This window comes from Aptenodytes forsteri, unplaced genomic scaffold (genome assembly GCF_000699145.1).
Source record: "Aptenodytes forsteri isolate BGI_AS27 unplaced genomic scaffold, ASM69914v1 Scaffold206, whole genome shotgun sequence".
Taxonomy (NCBI): Eukaryota; Metazoa; Chordata; class Aves; order Sphenisciformes; family Spheniscidae; genus Aptenodytes; species Aptenodytes forsteri.
The window spans coordinates 940,034-955,140 of record NW_008794544.1 but is presented as its reverse complement, the minus strand read 5'-3'; the positions used below and the strand labels follow the sequence as shown (position 1 = coordinate 955,140).

Sequence of the window (15,107 nt, the reverse complement as noted above, 5' to 3'; positions counted from 1 at the left end):
TGAGGCTGAGAGAGCTGGGACTGTTCAGCCTGGAGAAGAGAAGGCTCAGAGTGGATCTTATAAATGTGTAGAAATACCTGAAGGGAGGGATAAAGAGTATGGATCCAGGCTCTTTTCAGTGGTGCCCAGTGACAGGACCAGAGGCAATGGGCACACGGTGAAATACAGGAGGTTCCCTCTGAACATCAGGAAACACTTTTTCACTGTGAGGGTGACCGAGCGCTGGCACAAGTTGCCCAGGGAGGTTGTGGAGTCTCCATCCTCAGAGACATTCAAACACCGTCTGGACATGGTCCTGGGCAGCCTGCTCTGGGTGTCCCTGCTTGAGCAGGGAGGTTGGACCAGATGACCTCCAGAGGTCCCTTCCAATCTCAACCATTCTGTGAATGCATTGTAGAAGGAATTAAGCTTATATGAACAACTGGAAACCTAGCATTTCCTCATGTCTTGGATGATTGAATTTGAGACTTAAATTTTAATACAGGCCTTTTTCATATCAGTTCCTAGGTGTTTTAAAGACAGAAGCTACTGATAACTGTTCTCCAACCTGTGACAGCCTCAGCCCTCTAACCCAGAAACAGCACAATGCTGGTTCCACTGCTGGATTACAAGACTAATTACATTACTTGGAACAGCAGCTGTTTGCTCCTTTCAGATCCAATTCAGACTTCTTTTTGCCCAGATCTTCTTTAATTTGTACTTTGCTGCTGAAAATAAGCTGCAGGAAAGAGAGGAAAAATACCTCTGAATGCTAGTTTGAGTGTTAGCCTTCGAGTATCTGCTGGAGAAGGCTTGGTTCTCTGCTGTTTGATTTGAGGCACAAGCGCAGCCTTAGAAAGTTCAGGTTCAGGGGGTTTTTTTTGGAGCATCCCATCATTTCCAAGAAAAACTAAAGAAGGGAAACAAGGACTTTTATGATAATCTGGCTTTTGTAGCTCAGCCAAACCCTTGCAGAATTTTATGGGACAAAGGGAAACCACAAAGCTAGCCTTAGAGTTTTGTCCTTGCCAGATTTCAAAGATTAACTACATAAATGTGGAGCATGTATGTGCTTCTCAAAACAGGTCACAAAAACCTTTTGCATAATAGAAATTGTCCAGCAGTCTAAATATAGAGGTTGCTACCAGATCTTCCTTAATTTTTCTTCATCTTATGGCAACTGTAAACCTTAATAATAATGATCCTTGTTATTATTATATTATCCTTATAATCCTTAATTCCATTAACTGATAATGGGATTTACATTCCATTTCAGTCACATCTGTAAATATGCAGATCTTGACTACTTCGGTCAATAAGCTCTTTAGCAGGGACAATTTCAGAAGTATCTATTGTAGCTCTAATATGCTTTCTAGCACCATGACACACATGGGATCCCTGGTTTGTGTCTGAACTGGCAGTTCTCTGTTCTTGCCTATCAGTCCTTCCACAAAGGCTGCACGGAAATTCCGGTTGATGTGAGTTACAAGAAGGGTCAATCTCACTTGTGTAATAACCAACTGAGAAGAAGTAGTGGTAAAGTATCTCATCAGCTAGAGTGCTAGGAAGAACAGCCATTCATGAAAGATCATGTCACTGCAATTTTCGGCTTTTGAAACAAATCTGTCAGATACATTTTCTACCAAGTAATGTCAAGCCACTCTTTAGCTCCAACCCTTTGTAGTTCAATATAATGTTATGCTCCATGAACACAGGGTGAACTGTGAGTCTTTGAGTGAATATCTGCCCAATTAAAAATAAATTGAGAGTCACACTTCACAAGGAATAATTCTATTTTAAACACCAGGTGTCACTGCAGTATACTCCTGATTGCATACCAAGCTCCTGTTAGGTTAAAGCTTTACTTTTAAGCGATGTCAAAGATCAGTGGAGAACAAAGATGCTCATACTTTCTATTCCCAAGTGTGTGCATGCAGCTACATGATTAGCCAGAATCTGGGCAAATTGTTCAATACTTCAACCAGCCACATTTATAGTTCTGCATGGTTGGCCTCAAACGTGAAGCTAGCCATTGTAACAGAACTATTTTATGGTTGATAGCAACTGTTTGGAATGAAGAATGAAAAAAAATTAGTAGCTGTGATACAGTTCTCTTGATAATAACAATGCATGCATTTTTCAGCAGAACAGCCTGTATTGGGTAATATTCAACAAGTTACTTCATAAAAAAATTATATCAAATTACATATTTTGCAGCTTCTTGGTCCATGAATGAATGTTCAGTAAAAAGCAATCTTCTTTTAAACTTATCAGATCCTGAATGATTTTTCACATTAAATTTTCCTTATTTTTACAAGTCCCCTATTTGACCTATAACCTTATAACTTTGAGTATTAAAATATACTTACCCAGATTAAACATTAACAAGACATTACCTTGACAGTGAACAGATACTATTTGTCTGCGCCAGTCTAATTTTTTAGCCTCCCAGCTCAGCATAACTAATCTGTGGCTGCACTGTGAATTTTCCAGGAACCTGTTCTCAGTAACTACTTGGTATTAAATGGGTGAAGCTGCTCTTCTCTTATCTGTAATTAAAGATAATGAGGGGGAAGGTGCAACTCATGGAGAATCCAGGTCCCAGCAGGCTAGGTACCATTTCAGCCTCATGCTGTAGTGTACAAAGAAGCCTTACTCCAGTGGCATGCTTAAAAGATGACATTTCCTTGTGTTAGACTTACATGCAGAATCTGTGTTATATATTCAGCAGTGGTCCTAACTGAGCTGCCTCTGAAATGCTTCAGGATGTTCTCAAAGTATTTCTACAGAAATTAGAGCCTTGCCATTGACAGAGCTGTGCAGCAAATGGCTGGGGAACGTTGCCTAGAGAGCATCTTTAGCAAAGAAAAAGGAATCGAATGCCCTGGCAATTTCAGAAGATGATCCGTAAGGCTGGTAATTGCAGCCCTTTAAAAATGCTGAAAGCTGCACAACTTTCAAAGGCTCAAATCCAATATTCTTACCTGCATTAAAGAGCACAGTGCCACTATATTCATGGGAGTTTCGGCTTTAGTCTAGAGACAACTTAAAATTGGTGCTGTTCTGTGCATGCTTGAATCTTGACAGGATTGTGGCTTTGGGAGGAGTAAGGTGCTATATAACACAAAGAAGACTTAATAGTTCTTGTCATATAATGAAATCAGCACAAAATACCTGGAATAGACAAAATTCTATCAAATAATGCAGATTTTAGGATCTGCAGGAGGAAGCGACTACAAGGACAGAATAAAACGTTTGTTAAGAAAACAACAAAAAGAGGCACAGGTTAAAAACAAACAAACAAAAACAATAGACAAAGCTTATTTATTGTGTTTTATTCTGTCTGGCTATTGAATTTATATATAGATTTCAATCCACTGAATTTTGCCAGGATTTTTGAATTGAATTCATTTCATTGCAATGTAACGTGTTTCCCATTTGAAATCATTTACATGGATTTCCAATCAATTCAAAAGTTATTTGCAAATATATTAACCAGAGAAAATGGCAGAGCCTCTCTTAAAAGCTTTCAGAGAATACAGTACAGAATCTTAAGACTTTTTTCTGCATATAAGCAAGTAAATATTAGGATACTACTGTACATAAATAAAACCTGTATTTTATATTATTGACCTATGTTATTACTTTTAGATAACTGCCTCACTTGTTTAAGTAGCATTTTTTCACCTGAAATATTTACATAAAACTTGTCTACATTTACAGTAAATAACAATAATTACCTGCTGTGCTTTCAGCAGCCAAAAGCTGAATTGGCTCGAAACATCAGATGAAGATTCTTGGAATAACGGTATGACTAAATTACATCACCTGGTATATACTACTACAAAATGTTGAGAGGAATTTCATGGCATTTATCAATTTACAAAATGCAACTTAGTGTTGGATCTGAACTGCTCTACCAGTAGGATAAACCCTGCAATTACAGTCAAGCTACAATTTATGGAACATACATTCTGCAAAACTACAGTATTTCAGTGTCTACAGTGGTGTTAATAAAACTATGTTGATTTCAAAAAGGTAGAAAGCCAAATAACCCATCATGTAGCAAACAAGCCTCAGCTAGTGCCATCTCAGAAGTCTGCATGCACTGACTTCAGGTTTATATAGTAGTCATTTCTTTGAACTGCTGTCACTGCCTACAGATCTGAACTACACAGTATATTTAACTGTATCAACACTAAGATAGCCATAGACAGTTCTAATCCTCTCTTTTTAGAAGATCATACTGGTTCGAGGATGTTTTGCAGTTCTGCGTCAGTGACTGGAGAATCAAATGGTTGTCCAGAAAACACAGTTTGTTGCTAGAACATTATGTAAGAGAACATTGCTAGAAAACCATTCCACTAATAAATATTTTTTCCATTATAAAACAATGGATAAAATAAATGAAAGTGTCTGTAATTACAAATATTTATCCAGTATGTTCTAAGTATGCAATGTTCTATATATAAAGCATTTTTATGCTAAAGCTCCTACAGCATCCAATTTAAAGTGACTCCTACTGAGGCATGATTTTAATAATAGCTATTAGAGATAATTATCCATATACTAGACTATTTCTTGTTGTTCCTATGGAAGTCATATCAATTCACTAACATAAAAGAAAGAAAATACATTTCACTGAAAATACAAACAAAAATACCTAGCACCAAACCAAACTTCTTTTAAACTTTGTGTTAGGGTCCAATCCTGCACCCTTGTCTCATGCAAATAATTCTATTTAAATAAAGTGATCCAGGTTTTGTTTTTTTTTTTTTCTAAAAACCATCTGTGCAACTCTAGATCTGCACATGGTACTTACATTAGTGCATCTACATTTGTCCATTTTGTGTTTATGATAGAATAAAAACATGTATTTAGAATTTATCATTTCATTTCTGTTGCTATGGAGGCCTGATAAAAGATCAGCAAACTGTATCATGGTGGGGCAGAGAGGACTTGCCCCTGCCTGTTTGGGTATAGGGAATACTGAGAAGAATAAACAATTCCATCCATCTCCTGTGAGATTCTCGTCAACATGTCCCTTAACTGTAACCTCTTCTACTGTAAAAATCTTTCTAAACAGGTAGTCTGTGACATGGCTGAAGTGCAAATGAAACTTAGCTATTGTTCCTTTCACCTTTCTCTTCCTAGCTGCTGCAGTAGGCTATACCTGTCTTGCCCTGACAGTAAATGCTCTTTTCTGAGTTTGCAGGTGGGCTCTTAGCACACTTTCATCTGGAAAGACTAGTCAGACTGAGGAGAAGCGGCTCGCATTCCCCTTTCTTAAATTAAAGGGGTCAGGACTGTGAAGCAAAGGGCCGTTCCTAAGTAGTCATCGCCACAGAGCGGAGACGGGCCCTGCTGGAAATCATGAAGGCGGTACATGTGGAAACTCAGGAGCCACCAGTGATCCAGATGCTCATTCAAAGACTTGTCTGCTGGTAGGATGTTCTTTGGAGACTGGTTACGTGACCGTTCTCAAATAGCCTCAGAGATAAAGACCAAATTCCAATATCCTCAGGCATCTGAGAAAGAAGGTTCTTGTGCTCTTAGGTGGTTTTTTTACTAATAACATTGAAACATTGTACCAGTTTACCTCTTACATACATCTTTCCATGTCAGTTGAGTGCTTGCAAGCTACAGAACTTCTTGCCTTGAAAGAAAGTGAAGACCTCAACAGAAGTCTGCAAGACGGGATGCGATTTCCCCAAAACATCATAGAATCATAGAATCATAGAATAGTTTGGGTTGGAAGGGACCTCTAAAGGTCATCTAGTCCAACCCCCCTGCCGTGGGCAGGGACATCTTCAACTAGATCAGGTTGCTCAGAGCCCCATCCAACCTGACCTGGAATGTTTCCAGGGATGGGGCATCCACCACCTCTCTGGGCAACCTGTGCCAGTGTTTCACCACCCTCAGTGTAAAAAATCAATTCCTTATATCTAGTCTATATCTACTCCCCTTTAGTTTAAAGCCATTCCCCCTTGTCCTGTCGCAACAGGCCCTGCTACAAAGTTTGCTGCCATCTTTTTTATAAGCCCCCTTGAAGTACTGATAGGCTGCAACAAGGTCTTCCTGAAGCCTTCTCTTCTCCAGGCTGAACAACCCCAACTCTCTCAGCCTTGTTCAGGCTCCTAAATCCCACAGGCACATTAAAAAGGTCCCATTCAGAAGTGTTACGTGATGCAGTTTCTGTGCCCTCTGTTGCCATATTTCATCAAGGACAAAAGAGATACTCAGATGGTGACAGCTGAACATGGCAGGGAGGAGCAGTTCCATAAATAAGAGGGTAGTCCAAATCCAACCTATGCTGAAAGTTAAAATATGAGAGTCTCTTCACAGACATTAGGAAGTCAAAACATTAGCCCTGTATTTTTTTTTAAAGTAGTAAGATTTGTAAGGTTTATAAACCCCTCCCCAATATTACAAGATATTGTAATTTTAACAAGAGTTGGTAACATTGTCTTGTAGTGAACGGGAGGCATTCTGAAATCTCAGGTGAAACATTTTAAAGTCAAGTGATACTTAACATACTTTGTAAATCATCTTAAGAAGGTTGTTGCATTATCATAACCTGTAACATAGGTAACATAAAGCTAATAACATAGCTGCCCTCTAAACTGAACAAAGAATCTTGTTTTATATTTTCTGTAACAAACATATGCTAGTTAAAATTAGACAACGAATTTGCAGAGACAGAAACCTTGTCAGACTGCTATTATAACAATAAATGAACATCACAAATGAAAGCCAATATTTAGGAACGTGTATGGCAAGAGGTTACCACATACAGTAGACAAGTTGTTGTGCAGTAACAGTAAGCATCTTTACCTTACAAAAACATCTTTATTTTTAGGCACTTTGCTGTCATGTTTGTAGTGACTGTCCTTCTGGCCAGTTTGAAACTGAAGACCTCCAGAAACAAGCTTGAAAAAACAGAACTGTAAGTTTTATGTTGTCTATAGACTGGGCACAGGCCAATGGGTATGTAATACAAAGATAACCCATGCATTTGCTATGGAAATTGGGGTGCTAGAGTTAGCTATGTGAGCAGGTCAGACCAAGTAGAGCATTAAATTGTTCTAGTGATTCTGCTTACAACACCTGAGCTGGATCATTTAGAGTTAGCTTAAATATATCTACATGGTGTAGACACTCTTGCTGATATTTGACTTACATGTAAAGTAAGTTTTATCAGTTTATCAATGGGAACCTTGTATTACAAATAAGCTTTCATCTTTCTGTTGTCCATAGGAAAAGAACAGTGTCTAGTGTATGTGATACCCTAATGCACTCCTGGAAAATTACCACATAGGCAATTAATTTGTTTAATACTTTTGTTGTTTAATACTTTTTGTAAGCCTGGGATCTTTCATACTGACCCAACCAAAGGGGGTTCTCTCTCCTTGAAGAAAGGGAACCCTGTGTTTTTTATCTCTGTTATGTTCCATCCATAGCATTTAGCATAATCCTCAACATATGTTGCTAGCTAGCAAGGGATATAAAAATACTTTTTTTGATTTTTTTTTTTTTTTTGAGGCTGAGATCTGCTCTGGCAATGTCTTCAGCCATGACCATCCCAAAAGAGATGCTACAAATCAACTTCAGCACCAGGGTATGAAATCGTATTGATAGCAATTATGTTCCCTGCTCCCAGGAAGAGACTTGCCCTTGAAAGTCTTCAGCACATCACCACAGGAGCATCTGTCAGGCTGAGCATCTTTCTGCATTCTCCTGTTTTGCAGTAGACTACACACACCAAGTTACTTGTGAGGCACATAACAGCCTTATTCAGGCATGTTCCAACCTAAATAAATAACACTCGTCTGAAATAACTGGTAATTTGCCTAAGAGCAAAAATCCCTCATTGGAGTGTGGCCCAAATTAAAATGTTTGTTGCAGAAACAAATTTCTTACAGTCATATTGCAAACAAATATATATGCACAATAGGAGACAGAAAAAAGTCCTTGAGCTGGGCTCTACGATGTTTCCAATCCCACACTGCTGGGACAGGGCAGCACTGTCAGCCTTTTGTAGTCAGAATAACACAGTTAACGCTAAGTTCTGGGAAGTAGACAATACTAGAGAGTCTGTGTCACAACTTTACACGTCAACTTCCAGAAAGCACATTGAAACCATTTATCCAGCATCTTATAAAAGCACCATTGAAAGGTTGAACAGAGAGCACCGCTTATATAGAATTGTGATCAACACAGCGGACAGGAGCTGTTCAGGGAGCTATGGAGACGCACGAAGCCCAGAAGAATCCCTGCAGGATGGATTCCCTGAAGGCATGATAGACAAGGGCTTAGAGAACAAGGCAGCTGGTCCTCAGCCAGTTGCTGCTGTGGGGATGGTCCACCTCTGGGTGACTCATGAATATGAATCCCCGCACCTACTCATCCCTCACCCCATGAATCCTGCTACACGTAAGCAAGCCTGCAATTGATATTAATACAACGACTGAAGCAACTAATTGTTCACAGTTGACATGGACAAAGACCACCACCTCCCTGAATGCTCACTGTTGAAAAACTTAGGTTCTTCAAAAGAAGATTGATAATTCTTATTGCAAAGCTTAGTCATCGTAGCTACATTACTGGGCTTTTTAAAGGACGTTTGTGAGAAACTTGCTATTGTAGGGCTAACTGAGGTCCAGTACAGTTAATGTGTCTCTATAAAGCTGTTTCCAGCTTAGACAAAGTGGGGGTTGCCTTTTTGTAGTTTTGTATTAAACAAACACAGTATGGAAAAGAGTATGGAAGTACTAGCTACTTAGTGAAAAAGGCACTATAACTGATCTAACTGTGGTAATTAGGTACCTGCCTGTGTTACAAATATCTGTAAAGAATCTATTTCTCTCCGTGACTGAGAAAGCAATTCTGCGCCATGGTAGAAAGGGGCAACTGGTTTAGGTATGGGGTTAGAGCTGGTTTAGGTATGGGGTTAGCACTGGTTTAGGTATGTGGTGAGAATAGGTATATGGGTAGAAAAACTCTCATAGGAGACACAGATTCATGGAAGAGACATCCAAACTGCATTTCCTATTTCTACCAGTTCCCAGAAAGAAATCAGAAAAGACCTTTACACTAGTGTAGTTATACACACATTACAGCTTGTCTTGGCCTTACTATGGCAATTTGATGTGAGATCTTATTATATAGTTGTACCAAAAAATGGAGGCAAAGAAATAGATTGTGAAGCTTCCCTAGAAAAGATCACCAGGTAACAAATACTTCAATTTAGACGTTGACATTTTATTTAGAGATATGGTGAAAGAGAAAAAATAGCAATGAAGAGACAAGTAAAAGACTCCGTTTTCTTTACAGTCAGATTAATCTGTTTGGGAATTACTGTTGGAAAAATCTTTCCATCCAATATATTAGTGAAAAGGAAGCATTGGCAACAGCCATAAAGGAACAGATCTTCTGGGAAGAGGGAACTAAAACAGAAGCTCGATTCTTTGTCAAGAGATGTAATTATTCACTTAAGAACCTTGGACTGAATTCTAAAACATTTTTCTTTAGCATTAGACTATATAATGGAGACTGTAGAGGAGTTGTGGATTCCTCCATGCGTCCTTGTTCAGGAGGGCAATTCCTATTTGGAGCTCCCAAGAGTCCAATGTGAGGGGGTCTCAATGGCTGAGGGCAGATACACATTACAAGCAGCAGTCCAGAATCTGAGCTCCTTCCCCACCAGACTGAGGGTCTGATGGATGCTGAAAAGGTTGTGTCCAGCCTGAGAGTCATTTAAATGGGAAGGAATGTGCCAGCACCACAGGACTGCAAACTCAGTACCAGTGCCCAGTGCAAGGCTCTATGAGGCAGGTTAAAAATAGAAATAAAAGAAAAAAGAGAGGGGGAGGGATTTCACTGTGGAAAAGGGACGTCTGGGGGTCTCAAGGAGCAGCTGTCACAACAGCGGAAACAAAGGAAGGAGCTGAGTCTCGCGTCCCTTCCTCTAAAACAACATTCTTGATTCTGCTCTGAAAGACCGCAAAGCACGACCAGGCAGCCCTCCTCCTTCCTTTGACTTGCTGATCTTGATGGGGGCGCTTCTACAGTGATGTTTGATTTTCTTCTTTTGCACCTTAAAATTTTACAATCAAGAGTTCAGTGTTACTCTTTGCTGTCATAAACTGGCATTATCTTTTATCTTTAAACTGGTCTTGAAATTGCATCTGGTAGCAACCTCATATTGCTACTGTTTCTCCAAAAGCAGTTATCCATGTAATGAGTAAGACAATCCTTAAGGATTGTAGATGTGTTTGGGAATTTCAGGAGTTGGGGTATGCCTGCCACTAAGTTGCAGGAGTCAGACTGAGGACTACATATATAAACCCGTACCCCTGAGCAAGGAACAGACAGCAAACACATAGTTAAAGACTTCAGAAATTCTCCAGACTTAGCACAAAAGATCTTCTGAAACATGGTGCATCTTATCTTTGGCCTTAAACAGTGTGAAGTAGAAGGAGAGAACAGTCAAAGGCGAACTTAATGAATTCACATTCAAGGGAACAGAAACAGAAACTTTTTTTGAGGGAAAAATTCCAGAAAGGAAGACCGAAGTCAGCTTTAAAAAGCACTGCAATGAAGTGGAAGCAAAGGGTTTGCTGCAGCTATGGAAGCATGGCAGCATGGTCAAGAACATGAAGGATGTAGACTGATCTGAACTGCTTTTCCTTGAAAGAAGAGAGTCACAGATCAAGTGTGCTGCGCTGTCGCATGAGGTCAGGATCCACAAAGTCTGAATCACCCTGCGGGCAGAGTTTGACGGCACACTTGCACTGCTCAGAGCCGTACTACTTACAGGCGAAGCCCATAAATTAGTACACTTCCTTCAGTTATGAAGTAATTTCTAATAAATGTGTGTAACCAGATCTGTATTTGCACTTTATCGTACCAAGTAATGTCGAGCGCCGGCCAGTGATCTGAGAAGGACTCAGTCCAATATATCAAAACCCAGCACCAACTGAACTGAAACTAAACCCCTTCTAGGCTACTATGGAATAAGCCAGCCTCAGTTTATGTACTGTTTATTTCGAATTGAAAATAAACTACTCTTCAAGCACATGCCAAATATTACGTATGTGAATGTTATTTGAATGCTACCAAGTTCGGACCATAGTTTATACTTGTGTCCAAATTACATGTGTATGCTTATATACATGGGGATATATGCAGGTGTGTACACATAACTGTGTACAAATGCATATCACACAATGCCAGTTCGCTACTGTTGGGCTATTCTTGTACTATTGTACTATTCATTGTACTATTCTTGAAGAAAACAGAAGTATCAACCCGGTACCTACTTATTTCATCTAAGCACTGTACTTTGTTTTTAACAGTAACAGAATAACTTAGTATCTTGGAAAGATGGTGGCTTTCAAACTGCTTGTCAGAGCCCCAAGAAGTTCTTGGTTGCCCCCCCTGCTCCTTTTAGCAGAGGAACAAGGAGGGCCAGTGGCTATCCCAGACTAAATCCCACTCTCTCTGCCTCTTTTTTGCCCTTTGGCAGTGTTCTTTTACACAGACTCCATGACTTTGAGCTTAAAAACAGCAAGGCATGTTCCACATCCCTGCTCAAGAAGACCAAAGAAACCCCGAAGTTCATTTACATACTTCTAAAATAGGAAAAAAAAAATAAAGGAAAACCAAATAAAGCCCAATCAAAGAATGAGATTCCTCCTGTTACATAAACCAGAAAGTTAATCTACAAAAACTTTGAAGATGAAAAATATGTTGTAAGAATAAAAAATATCCACGCAACACAGTACATAAACTTTCCTATATAATAAACTAGACAAACATATTAAAATATTTTAAGTCTTAAAAAAGGGCAAAATTCTTCAAAAGATGACTCAACACTATTAAGGTTAGACTAAACATTATGCCAACACATCCATTTGCGCAACATGACAATTGTCTGGTGTGTGTATGCATAGGTATATCTGTGCACACGAGGGGAACAGAGCATGAACGCTAAGGATGTGACTTGCCATTTTAAAGCAGTATTTCACAAATAATCGAACAAAAACCCTACAAATACCAGTACACATCTCAAATATTGCAAGTCACATTCTACAGCACTTGCCATTAAAAAAGAAAAAAAAGCCAACAGAATTAATTCAAGTACATTTGGAGTAGGTCCCTTGTGAAATGAAGTACTGTTGTTTGCACTTTAGTTGCAATGAACGTGGACAGAGCTCCCCAAAAGACACAGAAGTGAGCCCTGCAACGTAAGTCTGAGTTGAGGCACGATGATCCGTGATTTGCTCAACAAAGTGGATGCCCAAACTTGAATGAAAAATGATGCTTGAAAAACACTTTGAAGCAAATGACATAAAACAGTCTTTTAAAACGAAAAGCTAGCTTTGTGTAAAGGCAGTCTTTTTGGTATGTAATCCTATCGGGACGACAAGCCCGCAGTCCTTCCCAAATTCTGGTTGTCGTGGAGCTAACAATAAAGAAGCCTTTATGTTGTCCTGGTCGTCATTCTGACCTGACGTACCCTTTCCTGTGAGCTTCCACCCACCACCCAGAATAACCTAGTAGCTATCACACCCCGGCTGAAATGTACGCTGCTTCTTCACAACTTTTGTTCTCTACTTAGCTTTGTTCCTCAAAAGGAGAAGCACTTCCCTCTCCACATTTCACATGTTCCTTTGAAAATAACCAGCGGATCAGATAAATGCTGAAATCTGCCTGCCAGAGTAGTTAAAGTCTGGTGAAATCCCTGTGGTGCTGCAAGTCCCCTATGCTCTCATAGTCATTCTCTCCCGAAAGAGCAGTGTGGTTTGTGTTAGGCACAGACAAGGTCCTGTCTTCTTCTTGGCTCACTGACTGGATAGCTTCATAGTCAGGCTCCAGCTCCCCGTTTGGTCTGTCCGCTGACTGAGGCACAGTGGTAATATTTAGGGTGTTTTCGAAGTCCTTCACACTTGCGTAGAGGCCACTGCAAATAGATGGGGACCTCTGAGATGCAATTTCTTGAATACAGGTGTAAGGAGAATCCAGTGCCTTGATGGCCTGTCCCGGCTTACTCACCGTCGAGTACATGGCTGAGATCTAGGAAAAGGAGACACCTGCTGAGTATTTAAGCACGGCATAAAGCTTGTGTGCCAGTTTGTACCCCTTCCATCACAAGGATGTCGGTTACTTAAGAAAAGACAGGATCTTCTAATAAAAACATATCCTTTCTTACAAAAAAAAGGATTTCTTACAAATCCTTTCTTTTTTTGGCATGCATTTATAAATTGATTTTCTTTCAAAAAAGAATGCTTTATAAAATGCCTTACGAAAGAAGTTTATAAATGTAAAAATTCTTTGAACATAAATCCCCTGCGGGCAAATTAGGCCCAGGACAAAAGGGAATGGCTTTGTGAGCAGCTCTTCCAAGTTCTGCTACGGTCCTGGAGCCAGCTTGGGCTCAATGGGGAGACAGGCATCAAAGGGATGATCAGGTTTAGCTGCTGTAATGTAGGAGAAGGATGCTGTCTGATCCTTGGGGTTATTATTTTTAATGGTAGCAGCTACTTTTCTGCTTTTAGAGACACCCCAATAGGAGAGTAGTAGTTTGTTGTGTTTATAGGCAGGACCAACGAGGCACCAAGTCATGTGAAGAGAACATTAAAAATCAGGAGATAAATTACCCACACCAGAAAATAGCAAATAGTCAGTGCCAATCTTGATACGCAAGGTCTGTTCTGTTGACTAAACTCTGCGTGCAAAAAGGAGCTGCATCTCAGTCACTGCGTATCAGAACTTAAGACTAGAGACTGAAACCCCTCAGCTACTTTAAACACAAGAGAGGGAGCCGGAGTCTCACTCCTAGCTCTAAAAATCCCCTCTGAGGAGGTGGTATGCTTAAACAAGTGGACGAAGGTGGCCCTTAACGAAGAGGTGAAGGAGAAGCCCATGTCCACACATGTCCCTCCGCCCAGGGCTCGCCGGAGCTGGCGCCAAGCGCAGGGAGCCACTCTGGACTCCCTCTCCCAGTCCAAGTGGATACTACCCCTTGCACAGGTCAGACGGCTGAAATTCCCTGCACTGCTTCTCTGGTACCTAATAGCACAATTGCAACATAGCTCTTTTGTTACATTTAAAGTCTTTCCCAGGCATGCAAGGCCACTCTGGATTCGTATCAATCCAATTAAAATAGTAGATTGGCATGAAAATGTCCATTACCATTAAGCAACGCTGACTGATGCAGATGAACCAGATCGCTTCTGTTAATTCTGTATTTTTTAAGTTTTTTTTATAAAGAGAGACATCCAATTGCAGATGGCAATACTTCTTACTTTTTACTGATTTCAGCCAACCAAACAAAAAAAGGCTTTTCTGCTCATCCATACTTCAACCCTTTCCAGCATTAAATTACATGAACCCAGTTCAAGGATCAATTTATTCATTAATGTTTGGGAGTGCTTCTGCCAGCAGAAAGCAGTAGCTCACTCAGCTCATTGACAAGTTTGTGTTTACTTTTATGTCTGGAGAAAGTATTTATAAATTGCATGGGTGTATTGGAGATGATCACAAGCAACCTTATTTCTGTTTAACTTTTATGTCTTTGTTTCAGTCTCCTCAATTTATTTGACTAACAGACATTTTAAAGAACAGTTTATGTTCCAGTGCTTTTATTGTGCTTCCGTTTAATTCCCAGAGCCCCAAACACTTTGCATAGGGAAGGTGGAGCATGTTTCAAAAGGCTGCTGATTATTATTAAGTAGAGCTTCTCATCCAAATCAAGAAGCTGCCCTAACGATCAGCTAATTGTGGCCTCCCATTATTTTCTGACACCATTTTTTAACCTATTGGCCTGATATAGCCATATGCTAGAATACTTCTGATTTTAGGAATGTGGCAGTACAAACTCTGTGCAGACAAACTTCGGCTTTCATTTTCCCTTCAGACAAATTTCACCTTTCTTAGATCTTGCTTAATCATGCAGAGCTTATGCTAATTTCTGCCTGAAAAAAAGGTCTCTAGTTAGTTATTGAATTTTGCGCAAGAAACCTACCTCATCTTCTGTAAGAGATGGATCTTCCTCTCGAGACTTGTAAGACATCGAACTAAGCCTCTGTAAAAAAGGAAGGAAGGAAGGAAGGAAGGAAGGAAGG

The 15,107-nt window shown here is 39.9% G+C and overlaps 1 protein-coding gene across 1 annotated transcript in view; it reads right to left on the bottom strand.

The window, feature by feature from the left end:
• Positions 1 to 12,620: 12,620 nt before the first annotated feature.
• PAG1 (phosphoprotein membrane anchor with glycosphingolipid microdomains 1) overlaps positions 12,621 to 15,107 on the bottom strand; it is a 14,366-nt gene continuing 11,879 nt past the window's right edge. Inside the window, exons 5-6 of the mRNA XM_009272376.2 lie at positions 15,008 to 15,067; positions 12,621 to 13,056 (exon numbers count right to left, since the gene is read on the bottom strand). Of these exons, the coding sequence (XP_009270651.1) occupies positions 12,706 to 13,056; positions 15,008 to 15,067 (411 nt within the window). The 3' untranslated portion in view covers positions 12,621 to 12,705. The remainder of the gene's footprint in view (positions 13,057 to 15,007; positions 15,068 to 15,107) is intronic.